Source organism: Manis pentadactyla, chromosome 4 (assembly GCF_030020395.1).
Source record: "Manis pentadactyla isolate mManPen7 chromosome 4, mManPen7.hap1, whole genome shotgun sequence".
Classification (NCBI taxonomy): domain Eukaryota; kingdom Metazoa; phylum Chordata; class Mammalia; order Pholidota; family Manidae; genus Manis; species Manis pentadactyla.
The window spans coordinates 1,094,821-1,118,511 of NC_080022.1; the positions used below are offsets into that span (position 1 = coordinate 1,094,821).

The 23,691-nt window shown below is 62.6% G+C and overlaps 1 protein-coding gene across 1 annotated transcript in view; it reads left to right on the forward strand.

Annotated features, from left to right (window-relative positions):
- Nucleotides 1–23,442, forward strand: part of SKI (SKI proto-oncogene) — a 59,500-nt gene extending 36,058 nt beyond the window's left edge. Inside the window, exons 2-7 of the mRNA XM_036882783.2 lie at nucleotides 16,824–16,946; nucleotides 17,029–17,144; nucleotides 17,832–18,094; nucleotides 18,190–18,491; nucleotides 19,624–19,854; nucleotides 20,417–23,442. Of these exons, the coding sequence (XP_036738678.2) occupies nucleotides 16,824–16,946; nucleotides 17,029–17,144; nucleotides 17,832–18,094; nucleotides 18,190–18,491; nucleotides 19,624–19,854; nucleotides 20,417–20,605 (1,224 nt within the window). The 3' untranslated portion in view covers nucleotides 20,606–23,442. The remainder of the gene's footprint in view (nucleotides 1–16,823; nucleotides 16,947–17,028; nucleotides 17,145–17,831; nucleotides 18,095–18,189; nucleotides 18,492–19,623; nucleotides 19,855–20,416) is intronic.
- The last annotated feature ends 249 nt before the right edge of the window (nucleotides 23,443–23,691 follow it).

The window sequence follows — 23,691 nt, forward strand, 5'->3', positions numbered from 1 at the left end:
TGGGTTCTCTTGGCTGCCAGCCGCTCTGACGTAGCAAAGACTCAGTGGTCCAGCTTTTCAGATGAAAAGGCAGGTGTAGCCTGAACCCTTCACTCGTGTCCCAGATCAGGCCCCTGTTGCACACACAGCTCCAGCTCTCCTTGGGGTCCCCCTGGCCAGTGCCCTCCTGGGCTCGTCAGGGCCCACGTGGCTGCCTCCCCATCGGGGGGGCCCTTGTTTCCCCCCTCCACCCCACAGGGGAGGGTGGGCCTCCCCGGAGACCTTGGTCCCCTCCGTCAGTGTGCGAGCGGCTCCTGTGTTCTGTGGAGTGTGTGCTGGAACCCGCCTTGTTCTGGAGCCATTCTGGTGGCCCTGCCTTTCTGTGTGCCGCTCAGAGCTATCCAGGGTCTGCTGCTGGCGTCAGGCTGTGGCTTCTGGGCTCCAGCTCTCCCTGTCCCCACACTGAGAACACTGTCACATCTTTGGGGACCTGGGACCTGTCTTCCAGCTCAGGCGTTGGGATGCACCAGGGACTCTGCCAGTCCCATGCCAGCTTCTTGCCACAGCCCGGAAGTCCAGGCAGCCGCTGCTCAAGCTCCGGGCCGTGGGTGGCACCCCGTCCACTCAGGCTGGCTCCGCACAGGGCTCAGTGTTGTGTCGGTTTCTATGGCGAAAAAACAACCAGGGCGTCTGTGCCTGGCGGAGGCGGAGGCGCTGAGGAAGCAAAACAGACCAGGGAGTAGGCGGGGCGGGTCCACTTCCGCTGGGAAGCGGGTGAAAGTGCGCTCTCCAGAGCAGCCGACTGCCTCGCTAGATGCCCGTCTGCAAGCGTGCGTCTGCACCAGCACCAGCTCTCCTCCATGCCTTCTGCCCGGGGGCCCTGCTTTGGGAGGCTCAGGCGGTGGGTGCGCACAGGGTGGCCTCCAAGGAGCTCTGTCTTGCTGACCAGGGTGCCGGCTGGGTTGTGCCATCAGGGTCTGCCTGCCTTCCTGCGTGGGGCTCATCTCCCACCTTCCATGCTCACCCTACTCCCAGCTTCCTGCTGGGTGCTGGGCCCCCTGCTTTCTCCCGGCTGTGGGCGTGAGGGCCACTGCAGAGGTGAGGGGCTGCGGCCGTGTCCCTGCTCGTCCCGTGTTGCTCCCTTTAAGCCACCACTCTGGCGTGGCCCCCGAGAGCCCCTGTGGGGGAGCCCAGGCCCCTCATGTGAGCAGCCCCTAAAGAGCATGACCTGCAGGGAGGTGTCCAGGCCCCCTGCTGACGGAGACGGATGCTGCGGGGACCCCTCCGGGACTGAGTCCTCAGGGAGGCCAAGTGCCCTGAGGGGGGGTGTCAGAGCCAAGGAAGGGGACCTTCAGGGCACGCTTGTCTGGGGGCACCTCGCCTGACAGGCCACACCCACCCAGGGCTTTGCTGGGGCCAGCGCCCTGCCATGTGACGCCGGCCTCGTCAGCAGCTTGTTTAGAGTGGGGTTTAGGGACACGCACTTGCTGAGCTGTACAGATAGATGCACCCCCATACTAGACCTTCCTGATGAGAAAGGGAAGAAACTTTGATTTATTATTTGAACCAGGAACACGGAAAAGTCTTTTGCTCCTCCTGGAACACTGTCCACTCCTGTGTTCCTGAGTCTTGGTGGGCAGCCTGACCCTGGGCGTTGGGCCCCGGTTCTGGGGTCAGTGCAGCAGTTTCCATGGCAGCACCTCAACCTGGGGCAGAGCTGTGGCTCCAAGGCCTGGTGGCCCCTGTTCCCCAGGGACTGTGGCTGTGCTGAGGTTTCCAGCAAACGCCCATCTTCCCGATGTCAGCTGGCTTCTGCGGGCATTTGGAAGGTGTTAGCAGAGGGGCTTGAACCTCTTTGGAAGACATCGTGAACAGATTCGAGTATGACCTCCGGGTTCCACACCCAGGGCCAGCCGAGGTCCAGCTGCAGGGCCCCAGGCTGGGTGGTGCCTGCCAGTGTCTGCAGACCCCATAGGGGCCGCACCCTTGACACTTGTGTGCTTGAGTCGGGCCCCAGGGACGCGTTTTGCGCGGGGCTTCTCGGGGCCACTGCTGCTTCCACGTTGCCAGAGGCCCCTCGGACCCCTCCATGTTGGTGCTGTAAGTGAAGGGGTGTCCAGGGCCGGTAAGATGCAAGCCTGTTGCCTCTCCCACAGTCTCTCAACTTTCAAGGTGGTTTTTATTACTGTTTAATGTCATTTCAAGTACAGAAAAATTAAACACTTAAATTAACTTCTGTGAAGTTTACCGTTTTTTACGTTGTGCAATGCCAGCTTTAAGTCTGAACATGTGAGCATTTGGGGTGAGTGTGGGGGCACTGAAATCAAAGGTGGAGGTGTTGTGCCTCACACATGCGCGTGGATTTCATTCTTAACAGGGCGGGGGAGATGGCATGAAGCCCGCACGCTGCATCAGCCCCTGCGCCCAGCACTTGCATCCACAGCACCCTCGCCCTGCGCTGAGCGGGTGGCTGAGGCGGGGAGAGCTGCTGCGTCCGCCCAGTCCTGGCCTCTGTATGGAGGGGTGGCCGAGGCTGTGTGGGGCACCGCCTGTCTGTAGGAGAGCCGTGCCTCTTGGGGCCGCAGCACCCAGCCTGTCCTCGGGGCCCTGGCTCGCTTTGCTCCCTCCCTCCACTGCCCGCCGGACTGCTTCTAAATAACATTTTACCCAAATGGAGTTATGGAGAGTTCCGAGAAGGTGACAGTACCTCACGCTGAAGCCGGTGCAGGGGCGCGTGCCCTACTGCTAGCCTGCGGGTGCCCCACCTGCAGAGGAGGCAGTAAATGGCAGCCGGCTTGTGGGCTCCTGGGATGCAGGCTCCTCAGGCCCTTTTCCCCCCGCTGCCTCTGGAGGTGCTGAGGGCTGGTGTCCTGGGTGCAGGTGGGTGTTGAGCTCTGGCCAGGCAGGCCTTTGTTTTGTGTGGAGACGTGTGCATGCCCTCCTCTGGGTAGGTGCCACTGGGAATGTTTTTATTTAGATCTTGAAGACTGGGAAATAGTGTTGGCTTGGGCGTGAAAATTCCACCTGGAGAGAAAGGGAACCTCCCTGTGTGGCAGTGTCGCCCCAGAGGCACGGGTCCCAGGCCCTGTCCGTGGGCCCTGCACAAGTTGGGCGCTTGGAGGGCTGCCCCTGTGGGTGCCAGATGCCGGGAGGCAGAGCCTGGAGCCAGGCAGTGCTCCCCACCTGTGGCCTCTCCCCTCCGCTCCCCTCTGCTCCGCTCCATGGGGCAGGGCCAGTGGGCCGCAGTCCTTGTCCTTGGAGGGCCTCACAGGGCACAGAGGTGCCTGTCTGTCCTGCCCGCTCCCGTGGCCGAAGCTGGGTGAACTGGCTGCAAGGTCAGCCCTGAAATGCAGGTCTGGGGGGTGGGGTGCTGAGGAGGCACCTGCCCCCCACGTGTGTCTCAGGATGCTGTGAGTGGGGAGGCCTGTGGCTGCTCCGCTTCCTGGGCGCCTCCGCCATGCCCATAGCCAGCAGCAACTCTTCTCGTTTCTTCCCTGGTGTCGTGCTGTGTGTGGTGAGCTGGAGGCTGAAGGCTTGTGCTCGGCGAGTCCTGAGGTTGGGCTGCGGTCGGCCGGTTGCTGTTGTGGCAGTGCCCTCGGGACTTGGTGACTGGCAGGCTGGGATCCGGGATGTGGGGGTGGGGTTCGGGACTTTCCTCCAGGCAGAGAGCTCTTTATCCCCCCAAAAAACCCACCGACCCCGAGTGTCTGGTGACTGTGTGCAGACCCCGGACCGCATGGGGATGGCGCCCCCGCCGGGCTAGGAGTGCCTCTGCTGCCTCTGGGACCCTGGTCTCCAGGGTCCCCCCGCCGCCATCCCACTCTGGGCCCCCACGTCCCATCACCACTGGCTGTTAGGCATAACTCACCTCCCGGTGCCGTGCCCGGGGCCTTTGTGTGCGGGAAGCGGTGCTGAGCTGACGGGAGGCTTGCCTGGCATGGAGCCTTGGCAGGCTTCAGGCCCAGCTGCTCCTCCTGCAGGAATGGGTGGCGGGTGAGTGGCCCCCAGGGGTCCCGGGCCAGGGCTGAACCCCTGTTGGGTGTCTTCCGAGGTGGGGCACTGAGGCAGCCCTCCATGGGAGCTCAGGACTGCTTGCCTGGTCCCTTTGGGCACTCTGCCACCTCCTGGGGGCCCTGTCTACCCGTGGGTTCCCCTCTCTGAGGAAACACCTCGCCCTCCGCCCCTGCAGAGGCTCAGGGAGGCGCACCAGCTTCTGAGGCCCACAGTCGGTGTTAGAGCCAGGAGGCTGCTGACCAGAAGCAGCGGGGAGCTGGAGCCACTTGTCCCAGAGGCCTGCGGATCTGGCTTTGGCTTCCGCGTGGGTTCCGGGTTGGATGGGCCTGAGGACCTGGCAGCTCCTCGCCCCGCACCTGGGGGCAGGTGTCTCACACTGCAGCCCATCCCAAGGCCACTGTGAGCTCACCCCTGCTGGCCTGACTGGATTGGCTGCAGCTTCTTTCCATACTTGGCTTTGACGAGGTCCCACTAGGCCCAGGGTGGGGACAGCTGGCTGCTCCCTGGGGTGCTGTCAGGCCCCACCCACTTCAGACCATGCCCCCAACCCACACCCTTCACCAGGTCCCTCCACACAGCAGTGTGCATTGCTCCCCGTGTGCACACTCCACAAGCACACACCCTGCGTGCCTCGGTCCCTGTCCAGGCAGGTGTTGCTGCGAGTCGGGGACACAGCCTTCGTCCTGGGCGGAGTCCAGCTGTGGGCACTGCCCTGTCAGGTGAGGAAGAGCCCCAAGAGCAGATAGGGCCCCCACCCCTGGCAGGGCTTGCAGCAGCTGGGCGGAGGCCAGGCAGCAGCGCCTGGGGCGGGAGGGATTGGAGGGGTTCTCGTGGCTGCAGTCTGTGGTGAGGGGTGGCATTGGGGGAGCTGCGGCAGCTGCTGGCAGATGCAGGGTGAGAGAAATGGGCCAAGGACACACGGTCTGGGCTCAGGTGGGGGACAGCAGGCCGGGGGCCCGGACGCGGGAGGCGGCGACCACTGCCTGGCTTGTGCTCTGTGTCTGGCTGCACGAGAAGAGCAGAAGTAAAGGCTGTTGGTCCCGATGTGGGGAGAGAAAGTGCGGTCAGTGTGGGCGGCCAGGGGCCCTCTGTCTGGAGGTGGGCGTCCCCTCGTGGACACATCCGTCCTGCCCACCGCCACCCTGCATCTCTGGGTGAGGGCCGGTGTGTGGCCTGTGCGTCAGGTGGGGGGGCCTGGTGCAGAAGAGCTGCACCCCACTCCCACCACCCCCTAGGCCTAGTTTTGCCTTCAGGCCGATTCTCAGTCCGCCTTCCAAGAGGGGCGGCCACAGCATCCTGCGCTGCGTCTCTCGGCGGCCCGTGTCCGTCTCTGGTGTGGGCCCTGGGAAAAAGGGCTCATGTGTACCCTGAAACATGGGAATATTGACGGAGGGTTGAACTGAACCCCAAAACTTCAGTTTTCAAGACAGCCTTGTTCTTGGCGCTCTGCTTTTTATTTGGCCCCTTTTACAGTTAACTTTCCAGTGACAGCAGAGGGAAAGAAAGATCCCCCCCCAGCGTCCATCTGGGGGCTTCCCGCCTACTTGCTGATTCTAGTGGCGGTGTTTGCAGGGGTGTTGGGGAACAGGCATGGGAGGCCTGGGTGAAGGGAGGGCTGGTTGCCCGGTTGGGGGACGGTGGTGACCCCAGAGCCCTCTTGGGGTCAGGACAGACATCCAGCGTCTCTGTGGAAAGCCTTGCCCAGCATAGCGAGCCCCCTTCCTGCCTCCCCTAAGAGTCCCTTCAGGAGGCTGGGTGCCAGGCCCCCGCAGCGGGCACCTCCCGCCGCCTCCTTGGCCAAGCTCGGGAGCTTAGCAGAGCGCCGGAGCCCAGGGTGCTTCCTTCTGGGAGGTTAGAGCTGCTCAGGCCCTGGCCGGGGTCACGTGGCCTCTGACCTGGTTCTTGGGAGAGGGACAAGGGACTGCAGTCCATGAAAAGGCTTGACTTGTTCTCATCGACAGCAAGGAATTGACAAAAAAGGTGACCTACTTAAATTTTTTAAATGCCAAAGCGAATCTTGCTATTTTCACTTCATTTTGGGGTTTAGGGTTGCCTTACAAATTTAATCTGCTTCCTCTGTACTGCAATAATAAAAAAATAGGTTAATTTGAGCATACTATGAAACATGAATTATCATGTGGAAAATATTAATGGTACTTACAAAAATAGCTTTGCAGTTTCTAGAACTGTGAAGGCTCCAGGAACGGTCTGTGGCACCCAGATCCTGGGCTGACTGAGAGGTGGTGAGCATGGGAATTCAGAGTGTACCTATGGGCAGCAGGGGACGGTTCTAGCGGGACTTCATCAGGAAGTGCCCAGCATCCCCAGCTGAGGACAGTCGGACCCTCCGGCCACCCCCAACAGGGCCTCCAAAGTCATCCTGGGGCACCTGGCATGGGTTCTGGGCAGTGGGCCTGGGCCATGGACTGGGCAGGGCTCGCTTGCTGGAGCTGGGATGACTTGCAGTTCTGGGAGCTGCTCCTGCTCCCCCTTGCCCCCACTCAAGATCCCACAGAGCGGGGTGGTTCCTGGTGGGGGTGTGCTCCAGGCCGGGCCCCTGCCCAGGGCTGCCTGTGGGCGTCGATCCCAGAGCACAAGCTGAGACCTGTGACTGGTCTTCTTCACAGTCCGCAGCTCACATTCGCCCATGGTGGGATATGGGGCCCCGAGTGGAGGGCTCCTGCCTGCCATGGGCTTGGTTGGGGGTGCTGTGTGGCTGTGGTGGGGTGTGGACCCCAGAGCACTGTCATTCAGGCCTTCAGTTTGTAGGATTTACCATGTCGGACACTGAAGTGGAGGCTTCGTGGCCCAAGGAGCAGGGCACGCTCTGGGCCCCATGGTTCAGGCCCTGGCTGGCACCCCTCCGCCCCCTGTCCTGGAGCGCGTCTCTGCTGTCAGCACTGCTGCGGACGGCCTTCTGGAGGACTCCTCTCATTCCAGGAAGCTGGCTCCTTTTCTCCACTGCGCTAGGTCTCACTCTTGCCCACGTGTTTCTGTGTTTACTCATTCTGAGCTCAGGTTGTGTCAGCTTTTCCACCCGGTGGACCCTGTGTGCATGGCCTGTGGGCGTCTGCAGGGTGCTGCCTGACCCTCTGCTCATCCCTTCTCCCCCTTCTGGGTCCCTCGGGGTCCATACAGGTCTGTGGTTATGGGGTCCCGGGACCTCTCCTTGCAGCGGGCTGAGGGGGGCTCTGCGCAAAGGAGGCAGGGGTCCTCGGCCCTTGGTGGCTGCAGGGGGCCTCCTGGGGCCTGCACGGCCGGCTGCCACGTGACAGGGCTTTCATTCTCCGTCCCTAGCCCTGGGGACTCCAGCTTTTCCCTGAGCTCAGCACCATGTCCTCCCCGATATGTGGAGCATGTTGTGGGGGAGGGATCCAGGCCTCTCCCCACCATGGGCTGAGAAGTGGGGTCCACGGCCCAGCGACCTTGCGTAGCGGCTGTTTGGAACCTGATGTTCCATGAAGGTTTTATCTGTTTACCTGCAGTCTTGGTCTTTTTCTGCTCACCTGCTAAATAACAGGAAAATTACAGGGTGAACTCAGGCTGTGAGGTTCTCTGTCTAGGTGCCACGGAGGGACCCCAGGCCTGCCCCGCGTGCTGCCAGCCCCTTCCTAGCACCCTGCCCTGGGCCCCATCTCAAGCCCTGCCGGGCTGCAGCCAGCACTCGCCTGTCCTCATGCCGCAGGATAAAACCCTCCTGGTCCCCATCCCGCGGGGCCTGGGAACCTCAGTGAGGTGGAGGGGATAAAAGACCCCAGGTGTGCGGCATTCACTTCCCATCTGGGAGTGTGTGTGCCTGGCCCCAACCACCTCCGGTTAAACCAACCACAACTCTTTTAACCTGGAAATAGCACGGTAGTTGAATTCAATGTTAATGATCTGCCTGTTGAAAAAACTGCTTTTGAATTTTGTCTCTAAGTTAGGAAGTAGATGCAGTGGACTGAGATTCCTGGGTGTGGCTTCCGTAAGACACCGGTCACTTTGTAAAGCCCTCTGTTGTGCTCGGACATACCGCTGCCGATTCCCAGGACTGTCCCCTCCCCTTCCCAGGTTCTGTCGGCTCTCAGACTCGGTCCCAAGGGCACAGGCTGGTCCTCACCGGGGCACGTCCCTGAGCTTGGGGGGGCAGGAGGCTGCTCTGTCTTCTGAGTGGTTCATAAGACGGTTTAATTATGGTAATGGGACTATAGATTCCACAGAACACACTGCCCCTAGGTGCTGGCCTGGGTCTTCAGGCACTGAGGGCCGGGGGGCTGTGAGGAAGGGGCAGGCCATGGACGTGGCCTGACGACTACAGTAGGGATCTCTGGTCTGGTGAAGAGGGCTTGAGCACCAACCCGGCCCATTGCTGTGTTCGGGCTGGTCTTGAGCAGCGACACCTGCGCCCCCCCTCCCCTGCCCACCTGTGAATTGGCACGAGTTTCAAAGTGGGGGCAGGGCAGGGGGGTCTGTGGTGCCCAGACACGGGGCTTAGGGAGGAGGGGCCAGGGCAGGCCTCAGGAACCGTGAGGATGCCCTCTGGGCTGGCCTGGGTCCCCGGCTCCCCATGTCTGAACCCCTGTGTGTGTGTGGAGTCCCGCCCTGCCCCCTGAGACCCTGGCTAGGGCCACACTGTCGTCCCGGACATGCCCTGGCTGTCCCGCCAGGTGCTTGGTGGATGCTCGCCCCATCTTGCCCAGGACTGACACACCTCCCCTCCCTGGTCCAGCTGCTCCTCGTGCTCTCATCCCCTCCCTGAGGGTGGCTCAGGCCCCACCCAGCAGCCGGTGTCCCGGCGCCAGGGCCTGACTTGGTGGGAGCGGACCGGGGTCAGCCCAGGCCAGGCCCTGCCCTCCATGGAGTCATCCTGCTGCCGCTTGCCCCGAGTTAGAGTAAGATGGTCCCCATGTTGGGATGGGCCCGTGGGACACCCCTGGTGACAAGACTGGAAAGTCCTCTGACCTCTGACCTTGACAGGTCCTGTCTGTGAAACCCACCTCTGCAGGTGCAGCTGTGGGGTGCTTGGGTCCTGTGCGTCACAGCAGTGTTGCTAGGCGGCTCCATCTGATCTGGTGGTGTGGTGCCCTGGCTGCTTTGCTTGCCCGCATCTCGGGGCAGTTCCGAGCGGCTCCCCTCCTCCTGTGGCCAGCACACACTCGTTCATTCGCCCACTGATGGAGTTCAGGCTGTTCACAGCGTTCTCCCTGAATGCTCGCGGACACGTTCCTGTGACCTGAGCTCGTGGTGGCGGTGGCGGGTGCGGTGGCCCTGCTGGTTGCGTGGTGATGTGCGCCTGACCTGTGGAGACCCCAGGCTGGAGCCACGACCACCGCACTCTGCCACCAGCCACATGGGAGGCTCAGGCTGCCCTGGGACATTTCAGCCACCTGGGAAGTGTGAGCTGTTGCAGATCTGCGGGCAGCTGCAAGAGTGACACAGGGTCCCTGCATATGACCTCTCCTGGGATGAGTCAGTGGCACCACCTTAGACATTCACAGTACAAGTGTCTGGCCCTTTGTAATTCTTCCAGGCCTCTTGCACACTGGGACTGGGGGTTACCTGCTAGCACTACTGCATTTTCTGAGGAACTGTGTTTGCATTCCGCCGGCTGTGTGCTGCCCACCATCCTCGTCTTCCTGGTGTTTGATCGTAGCTCCCCTGTGGGTGCGAAGGGTCTCTGCATGAGGTGTGGGTCTCCCTGGGGAGGGGTGGCAGCCTCCCCGTGTGCTCATTGGCCACGTGTGCACCAGCTGGGGAAATGCCTGCCCGAGTCCTTGGCCCTTTTTCTGCTCATGGCTTTGTGGGGTTGCAGTGGTGTATGTTCGGGGTGCAGGTCCTTTTACACACGTCAACGTGCAGGTCCCCCCATTCTGTGGGCTGCCCTTTCATTTCTGATGGTACCCTTTGAGGCAGGAGTGGCTTCGATGGGCACGTGTCCCCACGGCCCGTCCCGGCTCTTTCTCTCTGTGCCTTGGGGGTCTCCTTAGCAGCTGTGTTTGGGTGCAGGTGGGTCGTGGCTGGTTCAGAGCTCCTGCAGAAAACTGGGAGGGTGTTGGCACCCCTGACTCCAGATGTTGCAGGCATTTTCTCTGAGGTGATTAGGGAGGCAGCTTCTCGGAGGAAAGCTGATTGTCTGGGCCGGTGGGAAGGCGGTGCAGGGTGGCCGGGACGCCCGCTGTCCTCTGGGGCCGCCCCACTCGGCGTGGTAAGGACGTGAGAACCAGAGATGCGGCCCTTGGAGGACCCACTGTTGAACCGCACAGAGCTGACGATGGTGAAGGTGCTGTCAGGACTCTTTCTGGAGCAGAGTCTCCTGGCTGCTCCTGGCCCCCTCGCCTGGGGCTGGTGGCCCTCGGGGCCGTTGGCACAGGGGGGAGCTCTCGCTTGCTTGTGCCTGCTTGGGGGGCACGCCGCTGCTAGGCCATCACCACAGCTTCCTGGAGGAGGTCGGTGACCTTGCCCCGGCCTGTGCCTCTCATGCAGGACACATGGGCACCTACCTGCTGTCCCCCATGCCAGCCCTGCCACTTCCCAGAAACCCCTGAGGTCAGAGCAGCCTTGGGTGTTTGACGAGCCCCTGTCCCAGGCCCCAGCACAGCCAGCAGCGCCTTTGCTGGGGGCTCTGTCTCCACTGTCTGTCTCTGTGCCACCAGACATGGCGTGGACGCTGTGCCAGCGCAGTTGCTTGCAGGTCCCACCCGAGAGTGGCTACTGTCCACAGTCTGCAGACCAGTGCTCCCGGGCTCTGGGAAGATACCCCTTTCTGTGTGAATGGATGGGAGAGGGTGAGGTAGGGTGATGGGGTACAGGAGGGGGTGACAGGGTACTAGCAGGTAAGGGAGGGGGTACAGGAGGGTGATGGACGGCATGATGGACAGGGTAATGGGGTGATGGGGACACATGACAGGGTGTAATAGGGGTTGAGAGAGGGAGTGCAGGACAGTAGTGGGGTGAGGGAGGGGTGACGGACAGGGTGGTGGGGTGAGAGGGTGCAGGGCCCTGTGTGTTACATGGCGGAGCACGTGTGTCCAGAGCGTACGCGCCAGCACAGTGCTAAGGGGACCTGCTCGTCTGGCAGGGTGGGGCCCGACGCTGTGTGGCGGCCCCTGGGGCCTGTACCTGCTCTGTGCTCCTCCCAGTACTTGACCGCTTTCCTGAAGGGTGTCTCAGCTGGACTCGCACTGTGCTGCTCCTGCTGGACGGTGACTCCTGGCCGGGTCTGGACACTGGGTTCTGTGGGAGTGATGGAATGGGGGGTGGGGAGATGGAGATGCAAGGGTTCAGGGTGCAGGGGGTGATGGGGGTGCACTTTCCTGCGCTGTGTCTTTTGATCCACACTGGGCCCTGTTACCCCTGAGGGGAAGGAAATGTTGCTGAGGTCTGGGTGATCAGGCTGCCTAGGGCCTGGCAGGTGGGTTTCAGGTGATGTGCAAACCTTTGTACATGAATATATAGTAATGCTGGCCAGTCTGTAGGCCTGCCAACAAATGGGCCCTTGTTGGCTGAAGAACAAAGGGCAAGAGTGGTCTCCTCTGCGGCTGTGTGTGCACCTGGGCCCTAGGCCACCTTCTCCGCTCCTCGAATGCAGCATCCTTGTGTCCAGGCCTTGCCTGGAGACCTCTGCCCCCTCCCTGCAGAGCCCTGCCCTCCGGCGCCGCGGGCCTTTGTGAGGGCGCTCCTGTCTCGGCGGGGCCTGCGCGCAGACTGGCTTGGGCAGCCTTGATCCCGTCCTCCCTGCCCGGGATGCTCCAGAGTCATCCGCGTGGGATGGGGGAGCTCTGCCTCATAAGGCCCAGGCTGTGGGAGGCTGGCTCCTCCACCTCCCAGGTGGGGGCCTTAGCCCAGCCCCCTCCAGCACCAGCACCCGGCTCTGCATGCGGCCCAGCCTGGCTCTCAGACAGAGGGGAGCGGCAACTCACCCACAGCTTTCAGGAATTGCTTCTCTTTCAGACATGAGCAAAGGCCAGCCCCTTGGTGCAGGCCCTGTCTCCACCGCACTGCACAGCCCCAGCCACCAGAACTCTTGAGAGCCTCATCTGGGGGGTGCGGCTGCCTCTGCACTGCTGGGCCAGGCCTGGGGTCTGTGTGTTGCATGCCCGTGGTGACCCCCCTCCGTGGACACTGGGCAGATGTGTGGGCCTGTGTCTGGCAGTGTTTGATTTGAGTATGTGAACACTCCCTGCAAAGGTTGAGTCAAAGCCCTGTGCTAGAAAGTGTGGGGCAGGGGCCCCCAGCACTGAATTGGTGTAAGAGTGGGAGGGGCTTTGGCGTGCGGTCTGTTGCTGGCTTTAATCAGTACTTGGGCAGCAGCCCCGGAGTCCAGAGAGCACGGTGTGCAGGAGCCCACGGGGCCTAGCAGCCGGGTGACGGCTGGTGGTTCTGCCCACGCCCTCCCACATGGCAGCTGCCAATCAGCCAGCGAGGGGATGGAGCTGTGCTCCACGGGAGTGGGGGTGCCAGGCCATGGGAGCCGGGCCCTGAGGGCCGTCAGTGCCCCGAGGGGTAGAGCCCAGGCTCAGTCGGGCGGCGGGCAGCCCTCGTGGTGGCTCCTGTGGGCATAGACGGCCACACGCAACATGTGGTGGGTGGTGGCAGCGCTGTGCTCCCATGGGGTGCCTGCATCTGGCAGCTGCACGTGGCCCGTCCTGTGGAATCACAAGGGGGTTGGTCCTGTTTAGACCCTTTGGGGGCATGGAGTCTCTGCTCTTCGTGCCCTCTGTGACTTTGTGGTGCCCTTTCTGGGTTCCTGAAGAGTGGATGGGAGCCCAGCCCCAGGCTGTCTGCGTGGTGGGCCGACGACCGCCTTCAGGGGGTCTCCCTCGGGGGCTGTTCTCCTTGAGCCCTGCCCGGTGGCTCGTGGCGGGCCAGGGCGCTGCTCCCGGCTCACTCTCCTGTCCTCTGCCCAGGGGCCTGCAGCGTTGGGCCAAGACAGGTGCGAGTGTGGGGTCCTGGCTACTGCCAGGCTACGGCATCATGGCCCAGGGGCTGGGGTGGGGGGTACGGGGGGCGCCAGCACATGGCCCGCATTCAACCTCATCTCCCCCACAGCCTCAGACCAGTGTCTGTCAGCTGACAGTTTCTGTGCATGCGCCACAGATGGGTTCCTAACCACATGTGGCTCCTGTGCCACAGCCATGCCAGGCCCCCAGGAGCTGTGCCTGGTCCACCCCTGGCCTGTTGCCGCTGGGTGAGATACATCTCCTGGTTCCAAGGTGGCAGCGTTCACATCCTGTGCCCTGTCCCGGCCCCTGGGGCTCTGTCTCACATGACAGTAGGGCCGGAGCCCTGGCTGCAGGGAGGGTGCTCGTCTTCCACCCTGGCCCTGCTTTCTGGCCAGTGTCCAGGCATCTTGCTGGGCAGGCCTCCCACCTGGTCCCCTGGCCACAGCGCCTTGTGCTCTTGGGTCAGAAGGTACCTGGGTGGCAACCAGTGGCAGCCCAGCATGGCACCATGCCCAGGGCACATGCATCCATGAGGCCAGACTGGGACACCTTAGTGTGATGACAAAACCGAGCCAGTGCGGTCCCTGTCTGCCCAGGGGATGTGCTGCTCTGCTTATCACCGGTCGTGCGTGTGACCCTTGCTGTGGGCAGTCTGCACGGCCGAGCTCTGCCCATGTGTGCCTCTGCAGTGGCGACCCGTGCCGGGGGCAGGGCCAGGGAGCAGTGCTCACACAGGTGAGGAGGCTTGGGTGCCTCGGTCAGGGGGTGTTCAGATGGGGCCGTGTCCACAGTCTTGCTAGCCTGCCTGTCGGCTGTGAGTTCAGGCCTGAGCTGCCCCAGTGCTTGGGAGCTGAGGACCTGCGGGGCACTGTGGCCATGCTCCTGAGCCCATGTGGTTCTGGGGGTGCTGCCCTTGCGCTGGGCTTCCCGCCCCCTGTGGCATCCGGGTCAGTGCGTGGCCTCCATGCCTGGCTGGCCTCAGCCCTGCCTTGGTGAGTGGGGTCCGCCCTCTGCAACCCCAGGGCCACCCTGGAACTGGGGGCTTGGGCCCAGGCCCTCGTCCCGTCCCGTGTGGCGGCCAGAGCCCGGGCAGAAGCCACATCTGGGCTTTCCCTGCTCCACCCCTCCCGCCCCATGCATGCGTTTTTTAGGATGTCCAAGGCAGGGAGGGCGTAAGACATGGAGCGTGAGAGGCGGCTGGCGACCTAGCGTGGGCTCAGAGGAGGGAAGTTGGTGGAATATCCTGGGTGTTCTTGGGAGGCCGTGGTGATGAGCTCGTGCCTCCAGGGAAGACGGGGTGGTAGGCTGCCAGCCTCACCTCTCCTGCGAGCCTGGTGTCCAGGGGCCCCCCTTGGTCTCCAGATGCCAGGCCAGGGCCCAGGGCCTGGGCTTGCTCCCACTCTGCTGGAACTTGAGCCTCTTTGTGCAGCTTAGGGATGGGGATTCAAAAATCTGATGAGGCCCTTTGTCTCCAGGCCCAAAGCCCCCCCACCCCAACCTCCCCTCCTCTGGGCCTCAGTACTGGGTATGGGGCCCATACCCAGTGCGCCTGCTGCCTGCTGCCTGCAGAGAGGAGCCCCCCTAGTTGGCTTCCTTGGGGGTGACCGCAGGGCCCTGTGGGCGCAGGCCCTGAAGTACAACCTTGGTGAACCCGAGGCCTGGGGCCGACACTGGAAGCTGCCGTGGCTCCTGGTTGCCAGAGGCCACATTGTCCTGCTCTCCTCTGCTCCGGTTTTGAGGGTCAACCACAGACCCAGCAGCTGTCCTGACCCATATTCCACCTATATCTGATGGACCCCACGTTTTGGTGCCTCTGGCTTGGCTGACACTCCTGGCCTGAGTCCACATGAAGGCCCTAGCCGTAGTCTCTCCCAAGTTCTTGCAGACGTGCACAGGCCCTTGGCTGCAGACCCCAGAGCCCCACAGCGGGGTGTGCCCCTCCTCCTTGGTGATGGGCTCACGCAGCTGCCAAGAAGTCCCAGGTGGGCACCTGTGCTGGCTGCTCTGAGGTAGGCAGGGGTCTGCTGGGACTGGCGTCTGCGCCGTCCGTGGATTCTCTGGCAGAGGCTGCACACGTCCTGTGCCAGCATGTGCACATGGTCGCACGTTCTCCCCTTGTCGTTGGGGTATGGGGTGGTGTCCACTGTCTGCAGCCCCCTGGGGAGGTGGCTGTGGGTGGGGCTGCCCTGGCCTCTGCACCCTGCGTGGGGCTAACAGTGGGCCCTTGGCCTCGCGCTCATGACAGGCCCGTCTGCTGCCCTGGGCCCAGAGCCCTGCTCCCTCCTCAAGCACTGTGGGCCCCCATGGACTGGCTTTGTGGCACTGGGGTTCCTGCAGATGTGCCCCCATCCCCGCCACGTGATGGTTTTGGGCCCTGCAACCGAGTTGTCTGACACCCCCTGAGAGAGTTCCCTGGAGGTTTGTGAGAGCAGAAGAGTGGCTGGCGTGGCGGTCCTGAGACCGCCGTGTCACCCACCCCTTCTGTGGCTGCTCAGACAGGAAGCTCCACCCTTGCCAGTATGACCCCCACCTGTCTGCACTCGCCTGTGGGAGGCACCCCCAGATGTCACCGGGACTCGGTTCCCCCAGAAAGCAGCATCGCATAGGCCTTTCCTGAGCGGGTGTTTCCGTGTTGAGCACATGGTCTGCTGAGCCGCCCCCAAAGCTGGGCGCCTGCCAACCGCAGGGCTCTGGGTGTCCAACAGAGCTGCTCCGGTGGAGGACAAAGGCCAGCGGGTCCCGTGCATCCGAGGCCGTTCTCTCTCCCTGGGGCTGTGAGCCCCGTGTCCTGGAGTCAAGGGCAGGCATGCCCACCCCATGGGCCCTGGCAGGCCTCCTGGCGCCTTGCTGGGCGGGCCTCTGTGGGGGTCTGGCCTGTCCCCCCTCTCCTGAGTCTTCTAGGGAGCGCCCAGTGAGCGGGCACCTTGGTTGTCCACTTGCCTGTCCCCCCAGGAAGCCAGTGTTCCCCAGGTGCTTGTTCTGATACGGTGTTTTCCCCACGTGTTCCTGGAGGGGAGGAGCCCCTCTGGGGTTTCCTGGCTGCAGCCAGGAGGGCCCCCACATCCGCTCTCTCTGCCTGAGTGCGGGGGGACCCAGTACCCCTCGCTGGCTCCTTTTATAAGCAGGCCATCGTGCTGGCCCCTCGCGGTTCTGCTTGGGACAGGGGCACAGTCCATCTTCCGGGGACCATTCTGTTTTTGCCAAGAGACCCCATTTGCCTTGGGAATCTTGTGCTGCCAAGTCAAGGGAGGTTGTTCTTGGTCTGACGCTGGCCCAGGAGGCCACTGTCCTGCATCTTGTTGCCTATGGGTCTGAGCTGCACATCCGCAGACCGGTGCCAGCCCCAGGAGCAGGGCTGCTTTTCCACCCGCCAGCTGGAGAGGGCGCTGGGTTTTCTCCTGACCCGCAGCTCGCTTGGTGGGGAGGGGTGTCCTTTGTTTTGACGTCTCCCTCTTGGGAGGGCCATCACAAAGGTCCCCACACTGGGCCAGCGAGCCTGCTCCTCCCAGGCCCAGCCACAGCCGGTGAGTGGAGGCAGGAGTCCATTCTGAGATGGCTTTCAAAGGGTCCATGGAACCCATGGCTGTTTCGGCGCCAGGTTCCCAGCACGTGGGCAGGGCTGGTGTAGGGCCGTCCCCTCTGGTCTTCACTGTGAACTGGCTTGGGCCCCAGGGAAGTCCCTACCCACACCCCCTGCAGCTGTGTGGTGAGGTCACTGTGAGACGGCCCCACCAGGCGTGCATCACGCCTGCTGTTCTCGCAGAGACAGTGGGGCCTGCATGTGGCCAGGGCCCTGTGTCAAGGACATGCCTCATGCATGGTTGACTCTGCTGGCTAGCAGACCCCGGCCTGGGCCCAGGGGGCAGACACCGTTGGAGGTCCCAACGGGAACTTCTGTGTCACTCACAGGTCTCCTCCGAGCCCCCGGCCTCCATAAGGAAAACTGACAGCGCCTCCTCCCAGCTCCCCACGTCTTCTGAGAAGGACAAGCAGTCTGGCTGGCTGCGGACCTTTGCCAGCTCCTCCAGCAAGGTTCTGCTCGGGGCGGGGGTGCGGCGGGGAGTGGGGCAGCCCCTGGGCTGCAGCCTCTGACACGGGTGCCGTCTCCCCCCAGAGCCTCGGCTGTGCTCACCCTCGCCAGCGCCTCTCTGCCTTCCGACCCTGGTCCCCTGCAGTTCCCGCAAGTGACAAAGAGCTCTCCCCACACCTCCCGGCACTGATTCGAGACAGGTAAGCACCCGCCCCACTTGGTGGCCAGCAGGCACCAGGCCTGGGGTGGTGGGAGCCGGCTCCACCATTACCTGAGGTGACCAGAGCTGTCACTCAAACAGAGTCGATATGATTTGGGAGCTTGGGGAGCAGTGACGGCTCCGTGGTTCCCAAGGACTCATACCCCATGCCTCCTGACTGGCTGTGCTCCCGGTGCATGCTCAACACTGTGTTCCCAAGTCTGTGGGCCCGAGTGGCACTGACGGTTCACTGTGCCGTGTGTGCAGCTGTTGGGCGGCCTGGGCATGTGTGTGACCACCTGTAAGACACGTCCGTGTCCCCGTCGTCACCTGGCCCTGCAGTGGGGTGCGTGGCGGTGAGGCAGACCCTTGTGCTATCGTGGGTGGAGCACCATATGAGCACAGCACCTGTTGGCTCTGCAGGCCACATGCCCGGACCCCCTACATCCTGGCCCTTAGATTGGCATCTAGAACTTCTGAGGCACCCTCTCCATTGGGTGTGCCCATTGTGGATATGGTAGCCAGTGTCATGGCCCAGCGTCCCCAGGGTCCCTGGCCAGAGTGTCTCCTCCATACCCTCCAAGGGAGCTGGTCCCATGACAAGTGCGGCAGGCCGGCTGCCAGGGCGCAGGGCGCAGAGGGGTGGTGCAGATGCCTGTGGCCCTAGTACCTGCCTGTGCCCCTGCAGCTTTTACTCCTACAAGAGCTTCGAGACGGGGGTGGCCCCCAATGTGGCCCTGGCGCCGCCGGCCCAGCAGAAGGTTGTGAGCAGCCCGCCGTGCACCTCCGTCGTCTCCCGGGTGCCCGAGCCCCTCACCGCCTGCGCCCAGCCTCGGAAGCGGAAGCTCGCTGCAGACACGCCCAGCGCCCCGGAGACACCAGCAGCCACGGCTGCCCTCGAGGACGACAAGGACTCGGAGGCCGAGGTGGAGGTGGAGAGCAGGGAGGAATGTACGTGCGCCGGCGCCCCACTGCAGGCCTCCCCCGGGCGTGGGCGGCGGGGCGCGAGCGCGTGGCAGCCACGTGTCTGTCTGTCGTTTCCACAGTCACCTCCTCGCTGTCCTCGCTGTCCTCGCCGTCCTTCACCTCCTCCAGTTCCGCCAAGGACCTGAGCTCGCCAGGCGCGCACGCCCCGCCCATGGCCCCCGCCGCCCCTGAGGCCGCAGGCCCCGCCGATGCCCCGGGCGGCGGGCTGGAGGCAGAGCTGGAGCACCTGCGGCAGGCCCTGGAGGGCGGCCTGGACACCAAGGAAGCCAAAGAGAAGTTCCTGCACGAGGTGGTGAAGATGCGTGTGAAGCAGGAGGAGAAGCTGAGTGCCGCGCTGCAGGCCAAGCGCAGCCTCCACCAGGTGCGGGGTCCGGGACGCACCTTGCACCCACGCAGCCCCGGAGCTGGCCACCCCTCTGGGGCAGTGAGGGCTGGGCTGCTCCTAGGAGGCAGTTGGGTGCTCACCCCCAGGCACCCCCAGTGCTTCTTGTCTGCATTAAATAGGCGTGAGGGGGCTTTCCTAGAGCTCCTTCCGGCACGCGTACGCAGCTGGACGGGCCTGGCGAGCCTGCCTTGGAGGGAGAGGACTCCGGGCACACGCGCAGCTGCACATGGCAGATTCTAGGTGATTCCACAGAAGCGACCTCTTTCAGAGAAGAGGCAGAGGCCTGACGATGCCCGGGCTGTGCCTGTGCCCGCCTCTCGCTCTACTGGGCAGACAGTGGGGCTGCTCGGGGCTGCAGCGGCCCTCCCCACCGCCCTTTCTGACAAAGGGGGAGGCCTGAGGTTCTCAGCGCGGCGGGGCGGCGCCTTCACGCCTGGGCTTTGCGGCCTTGCGGGAGGCCCTCTGAGTGTCAGCTGAATTCACACCTCCGCCGAGCCGTCTGGCAGCTCTGGGGCAGCGTCACACGTGGGCTCCTGGCGCAGCACAGCCCCGCTTGCCCGTCCTGAGAGCCCAGAGCACCCAGGCCCTCAGAGCGCCTCTCACTCTCCTGGTTCTGGCTGGAGGGGTGACTTCCCACGGGCACTTTTAGAAAGGCCGAGGGCACTGATAGGGTTGGAAGCCCCACAGAAGTGCTGAGATGGCTACGGGGGTCCCGGACCCTCAGATGGCCGGAGGCCCAGTGAAACCCCAGCTGTAAGGAAGTCACCCCAGCTGCGCATGGAGGGCCCGGGGGCGGGAGGCTTGGGAGGCCCTCCCAGCCTTCCTGGCAGATGCAGCGGGAAGCAGCCGCAGGGGAGCGTGTGGCGCCCTCGGGAGGGGCAACACGGGACTCCGTTGGAACGGGTCGGGGGTGCCGGGGAAGGCGGAGGGGAGGCCGGGCGCGGGGCGCCTAGCGGAGTCGGTGCTGCCCTGGGCCTGGTGTGGCCCTCAGGGCGGCGGGCAGGTGGAGGCGGTGGGGGGAGTCGCGCAGCAAGCGCCCTGCGAGGGGGCACGGTGGGCAGGGTGGGGGCCCCGGGGGCCCTGAGCGTGTCGTGCCGCCGCCTCCCAGGAGCTGGAGTTCCTGCGCGTGGCCAAGAAAGAGAAGCTGCGGGAGGCCACGGAGGCAAAGCGCGGCCTGCGGAAGGAGATCGAGCGTCTGCGGGCGGAGAACGAGAAGAAGATGAAAGAGGCCGCGGAGTCGCGGCTGCGGCTGAAGCGGGAGCTGGAGCAGGCGCGGCAGGTCCGGGTGTGCGACAAGGGCTGTGAGGCCGGCCGCCTGCGTGCCAAGTACTCGGCCCAGGTACGTGGCGGGGCTGCAGGGGCGGCCTGGGCGTGGGCGGGAAGTAGGCTGGCGAGCCCTGGGCCGTACGCGTCTGTGAGCCTCGCGGCGCCTCTGGAGTCGGGGGCCCGCAGGCTCGAGGCCCCGGGGCTCCTCCTCCCGGTGGCTGACAAGCGGCACCCTGGGGGGCTGGCTCCCTTGGTCATGCCCTTTCCTTTCTGGTTTTGCTTGAGAAACCAGCTCTCAGCCCAGTGTGCAGAGGAACCCCAGGCAGCTGTGACCTCCCCCATCCTGGGGGTCCTGCACCCCCATTCATTCTCATGAACTTTCAAATACCTGCGCGTGTCCCGATGTGCCGCTTGCTGGTGCTTCGGGACCTGGCAGCAAGCTTCCTGGGGAACAGGTCGGGAGGCACCCAGGCTGCTGCTTTTGGGGTTTGGGTGGTTCCTGCCTCGGGCCCCCCTGCCAGGCTGGTGGCAGGAAGGGGTGGGTCTGGGCGCCTGTGCCAGCCCCACGTCCCAGCAGGCAGTGGACAGGGCGAGCCTGGTAGGGAGCGGCCCGCCAACGCTGGCATGCCTTGCAGATTGAGGACCTGCAGGTGAAGCTGCAGCACGCGGAGGCCGACCGTGAGCAGCTGCGGGCCGACCTGCTCCGGGAACGGGAGGCCCGCGAGCACCTGGAGAAGGTGGTGAAGGAGCTGCAGGAGCAGCTGTGGCCCCGGCCGCGCCCCGAGGCCGCGGGCGTCGAGGGTCCGGCCGAGCTGGAGCCCTAGGCTGCCGTCTGCTGCCGCGCCAGCGGGGCCTGCCCCCACATAGCACAACGTTTCACTGTGCCTGCGACCAAGCGAGAGTTTGGAGCCACGTCCTTTTGAAATCCACTGCAAAATTTTCTACTGGCCAAGTTCAGGAGAGCAGCCGGGTTCCCACTGCCACTGGAGACAAGGCCAGCTTGGGGCTGGGGCTGGCCCTCTGCTTGCCGGAACGTTCTAACATTTACATTTTTGTTATAAGCTATTTAAAACCAACAAGGAGACTTGATATTCAGAGAAATCAACAGGTTTTTTAATGACTAACTTTTAAAAGCCCCACCAACACTTGATGTGATCTGAGGACCTGCCCAGGGAGTGGGGTGGCAGCCACCCCGTCCCGAGAAGTCATCCCTGCTCAGCGGCACCACGGCTGTGTGAGGACAGAAGGGTCTTTCTCCAGAGTCTATTTTTTCAGCGACAAGGACCCGGGTCTCCTGTGCTGCCGCCAGGGAGAGCAAGGAGAGGAACGCGCCATGCCTGAGCTGGGACGCTGTGTCTTAGGCCGGCTGCGGCGCCGCCTCGCCATCAGCAGGTGTCGCTCGGGAACGCCGAGCCGAGGGGGTGCCATCTGCCGGGGCGATGATGAGGCGGGTCCGCACTGGCTGGCACGCGCCGCTCGCCCACGGCCACCTCCTCTCAGCTCAGCAGACACCACTCCTGTTTGGGGGCTGAGGCTGCCAGCATTGGAACAAAACAGCATTATTTCACTTTTTCTCTGTTTGTTTGTTCATTTAAACGTATATTTAGAACCGCACTTTGTCAAAAATCTTCCCTTTTTATTCCCCAGTTAATTGGGGTTTTTACTTTTCAAATATTACAAACCGATTTATAGAGCAGTTCACATCCTAAGTGCTCGAGTGTTTAGAAACCCCCTCTGGTGCTTGGTTGAACAAGGGAATCACAAGAAAACGAAAATGCAAAAACTGAACTTCGGGGGGTAGTCCTGTGCCTTCCAGCATCTTGTACAGCAAATCCTAACTCGTCTTTTTATCCCCAAAATATGTCTCCAGTAGCAATTGAATCTGCCACCATCAGAATAAGTTACCTGCATTTATTCCAAATAATCTCGTTTACTCACTGTTTATGCAAATTGTATAAGGTTTCTTATGCCCAAGCTTGAAAACTCATTTCCCAGTAGTCAAGAGGCGGCTGCTGTCTACTCTGCGGTTGTATTTATTTACGTGAGGAAGATCGTCGCGGAATCTGGCTTGACTCTGTTCTCACACCATGGCAGCTGTGAGGCAGTCGGACTGGAGAGCATCTCGCCAGAGCAGGTACGGGCGGCACGGTGAGAGGCAGAGACCTGGGGCTCGGTGGTGCTGGCAGGGTTCCGCCCTTGGTTCGCTGGGCAAGGGGCGGGTGCCGCTGGGCCCCCTCTGACGTGCAACGCGAAAGGAACATCACATATATGCAGCGTCTGGATGTTTTTTTGCTTCTGTTTTCTTTTGCAGTTATTAAATCTGTGTGCATGGAATTTTAAACCTCTGCCATACGTATATCCATCGATGGGCATTATTACCGTGTTACATAAAGGGTCCGTTTTGTTAGCAACACTCAGAATGCTGTGCTCAGCCTTGTTTTTCCAGAGTTGTGTTTTTTTCAGTCATTTCTTCAAGGGAAGCGAAACAATTTAGTTGGAGCAAAGCTTTAAATGTGTCAGTGCGCTTGTGTCTGTGCCCCGTGGCCAAGTCTGAAAGCCCATGGTGGTCAGAGGGCTTGTGGCCTGTGCCCTGGTCCGATCTGCTTGCTTTTGAGTTTTACACTCTGGAGGTAGGTCAGCTTCTCTGAGTTATGTGCGAGGGCACTGCCTCTTGCCCATGCCAGGTCCCCTGGCTCCCAATTCTTGTCCATCTATGCACACCGGCACGAGTTGGTGTCATCCGAACATCGGGGCACAGAGACAGCATATCCCTAAGAGCTGGTGGACGTGGGCCCTGGGAAGGTCCTGCCCACCCAGGCCCGCCCCTCCAGAGGGTCCCACCACAGTTGGTGGGCTGGGGGCCGGGCGCAGCAGGGTTCCCCTTCACCAGCAGCTCCCTGGCCAAGGCCAGGGCAGGGGGCAGGGTCGTCCCGGCTGCTTCGCCCTCCAGAGCCAGTCCAGGGCCAGCCCAGCTGCAGGCGTCTCTCGCCACTGCCTGTTGGCCCCCGGCCCGAGGCTCAGCTCTGCAGGGCGGCTGTGGAGGAGGGCGGAGAGCCTCTGCCTACGGCCATGGCTCTCTGTGTGCTATGCCCGTCATTGAAACGATTTGTGTGCTGAGTTTAATCACTCATTTCTGTGCTGAAATTTTTAACGAAGGGAAAAAACAACAGCAATAACACATCTGGAGCAGCTAACCCCTGATGCTCCGCCTCCGCACGGGGCTTGCCAGTGTGGGTCAGCTCCCTTGCACATGCCCCCGCGCACTGTCGTGCCACACATGTGTATGGTGGTTCCTTTTTCAGAAACTTCTCACCTGGCAGTTGTCTTGCTCTCTGGGCCGTTTCTGAGGAAGAAACGCTCAGCTGCGAGGGGGCTGGACAAGCCCCACGCCAGACACCCCCACGCCCTGCCCGCCCCAAGGCTCCAGGGAGGCCGGCTTGTTCTTGCTTTAAGTCAGGAGTCACAAACGACATTTTTTCAATTAAGGAAAAAAACACAGCTCTACCTTTATATCCGCCAGGAGCGTCTGCATTGCCGCCATTTTCTCCTTTGCTGCTAATGACAATATGATGACTGACTCTACTATTCGAAAACTATTTTTATGTAATTAATGTATGCTTTCTTGTTTATAAATGCCTGATTTAAAAAGAAAAAAGAAAAAGCTTGGCATATTTCTCTATCTCGCTGGGTTACCCGCTAGTCCTTCCGCACCTTCCTGCCCCGAACGGATGGCGCTGTGTAACGAGGACTTGGAGCGGACGCTGGGGCAGCGTGTGGCTGACCGCCCCTCTCGGGGCTCCTTGCCCCTGCCCCAGGCCACCGTCTGCAGGTCAGACCGCGGGGGCCTTCAGTTTCCATTGGCCCTAGGCAGATGGGGGCCCATGGTAGGCAGTGCCCCAGCAGTGCCCTC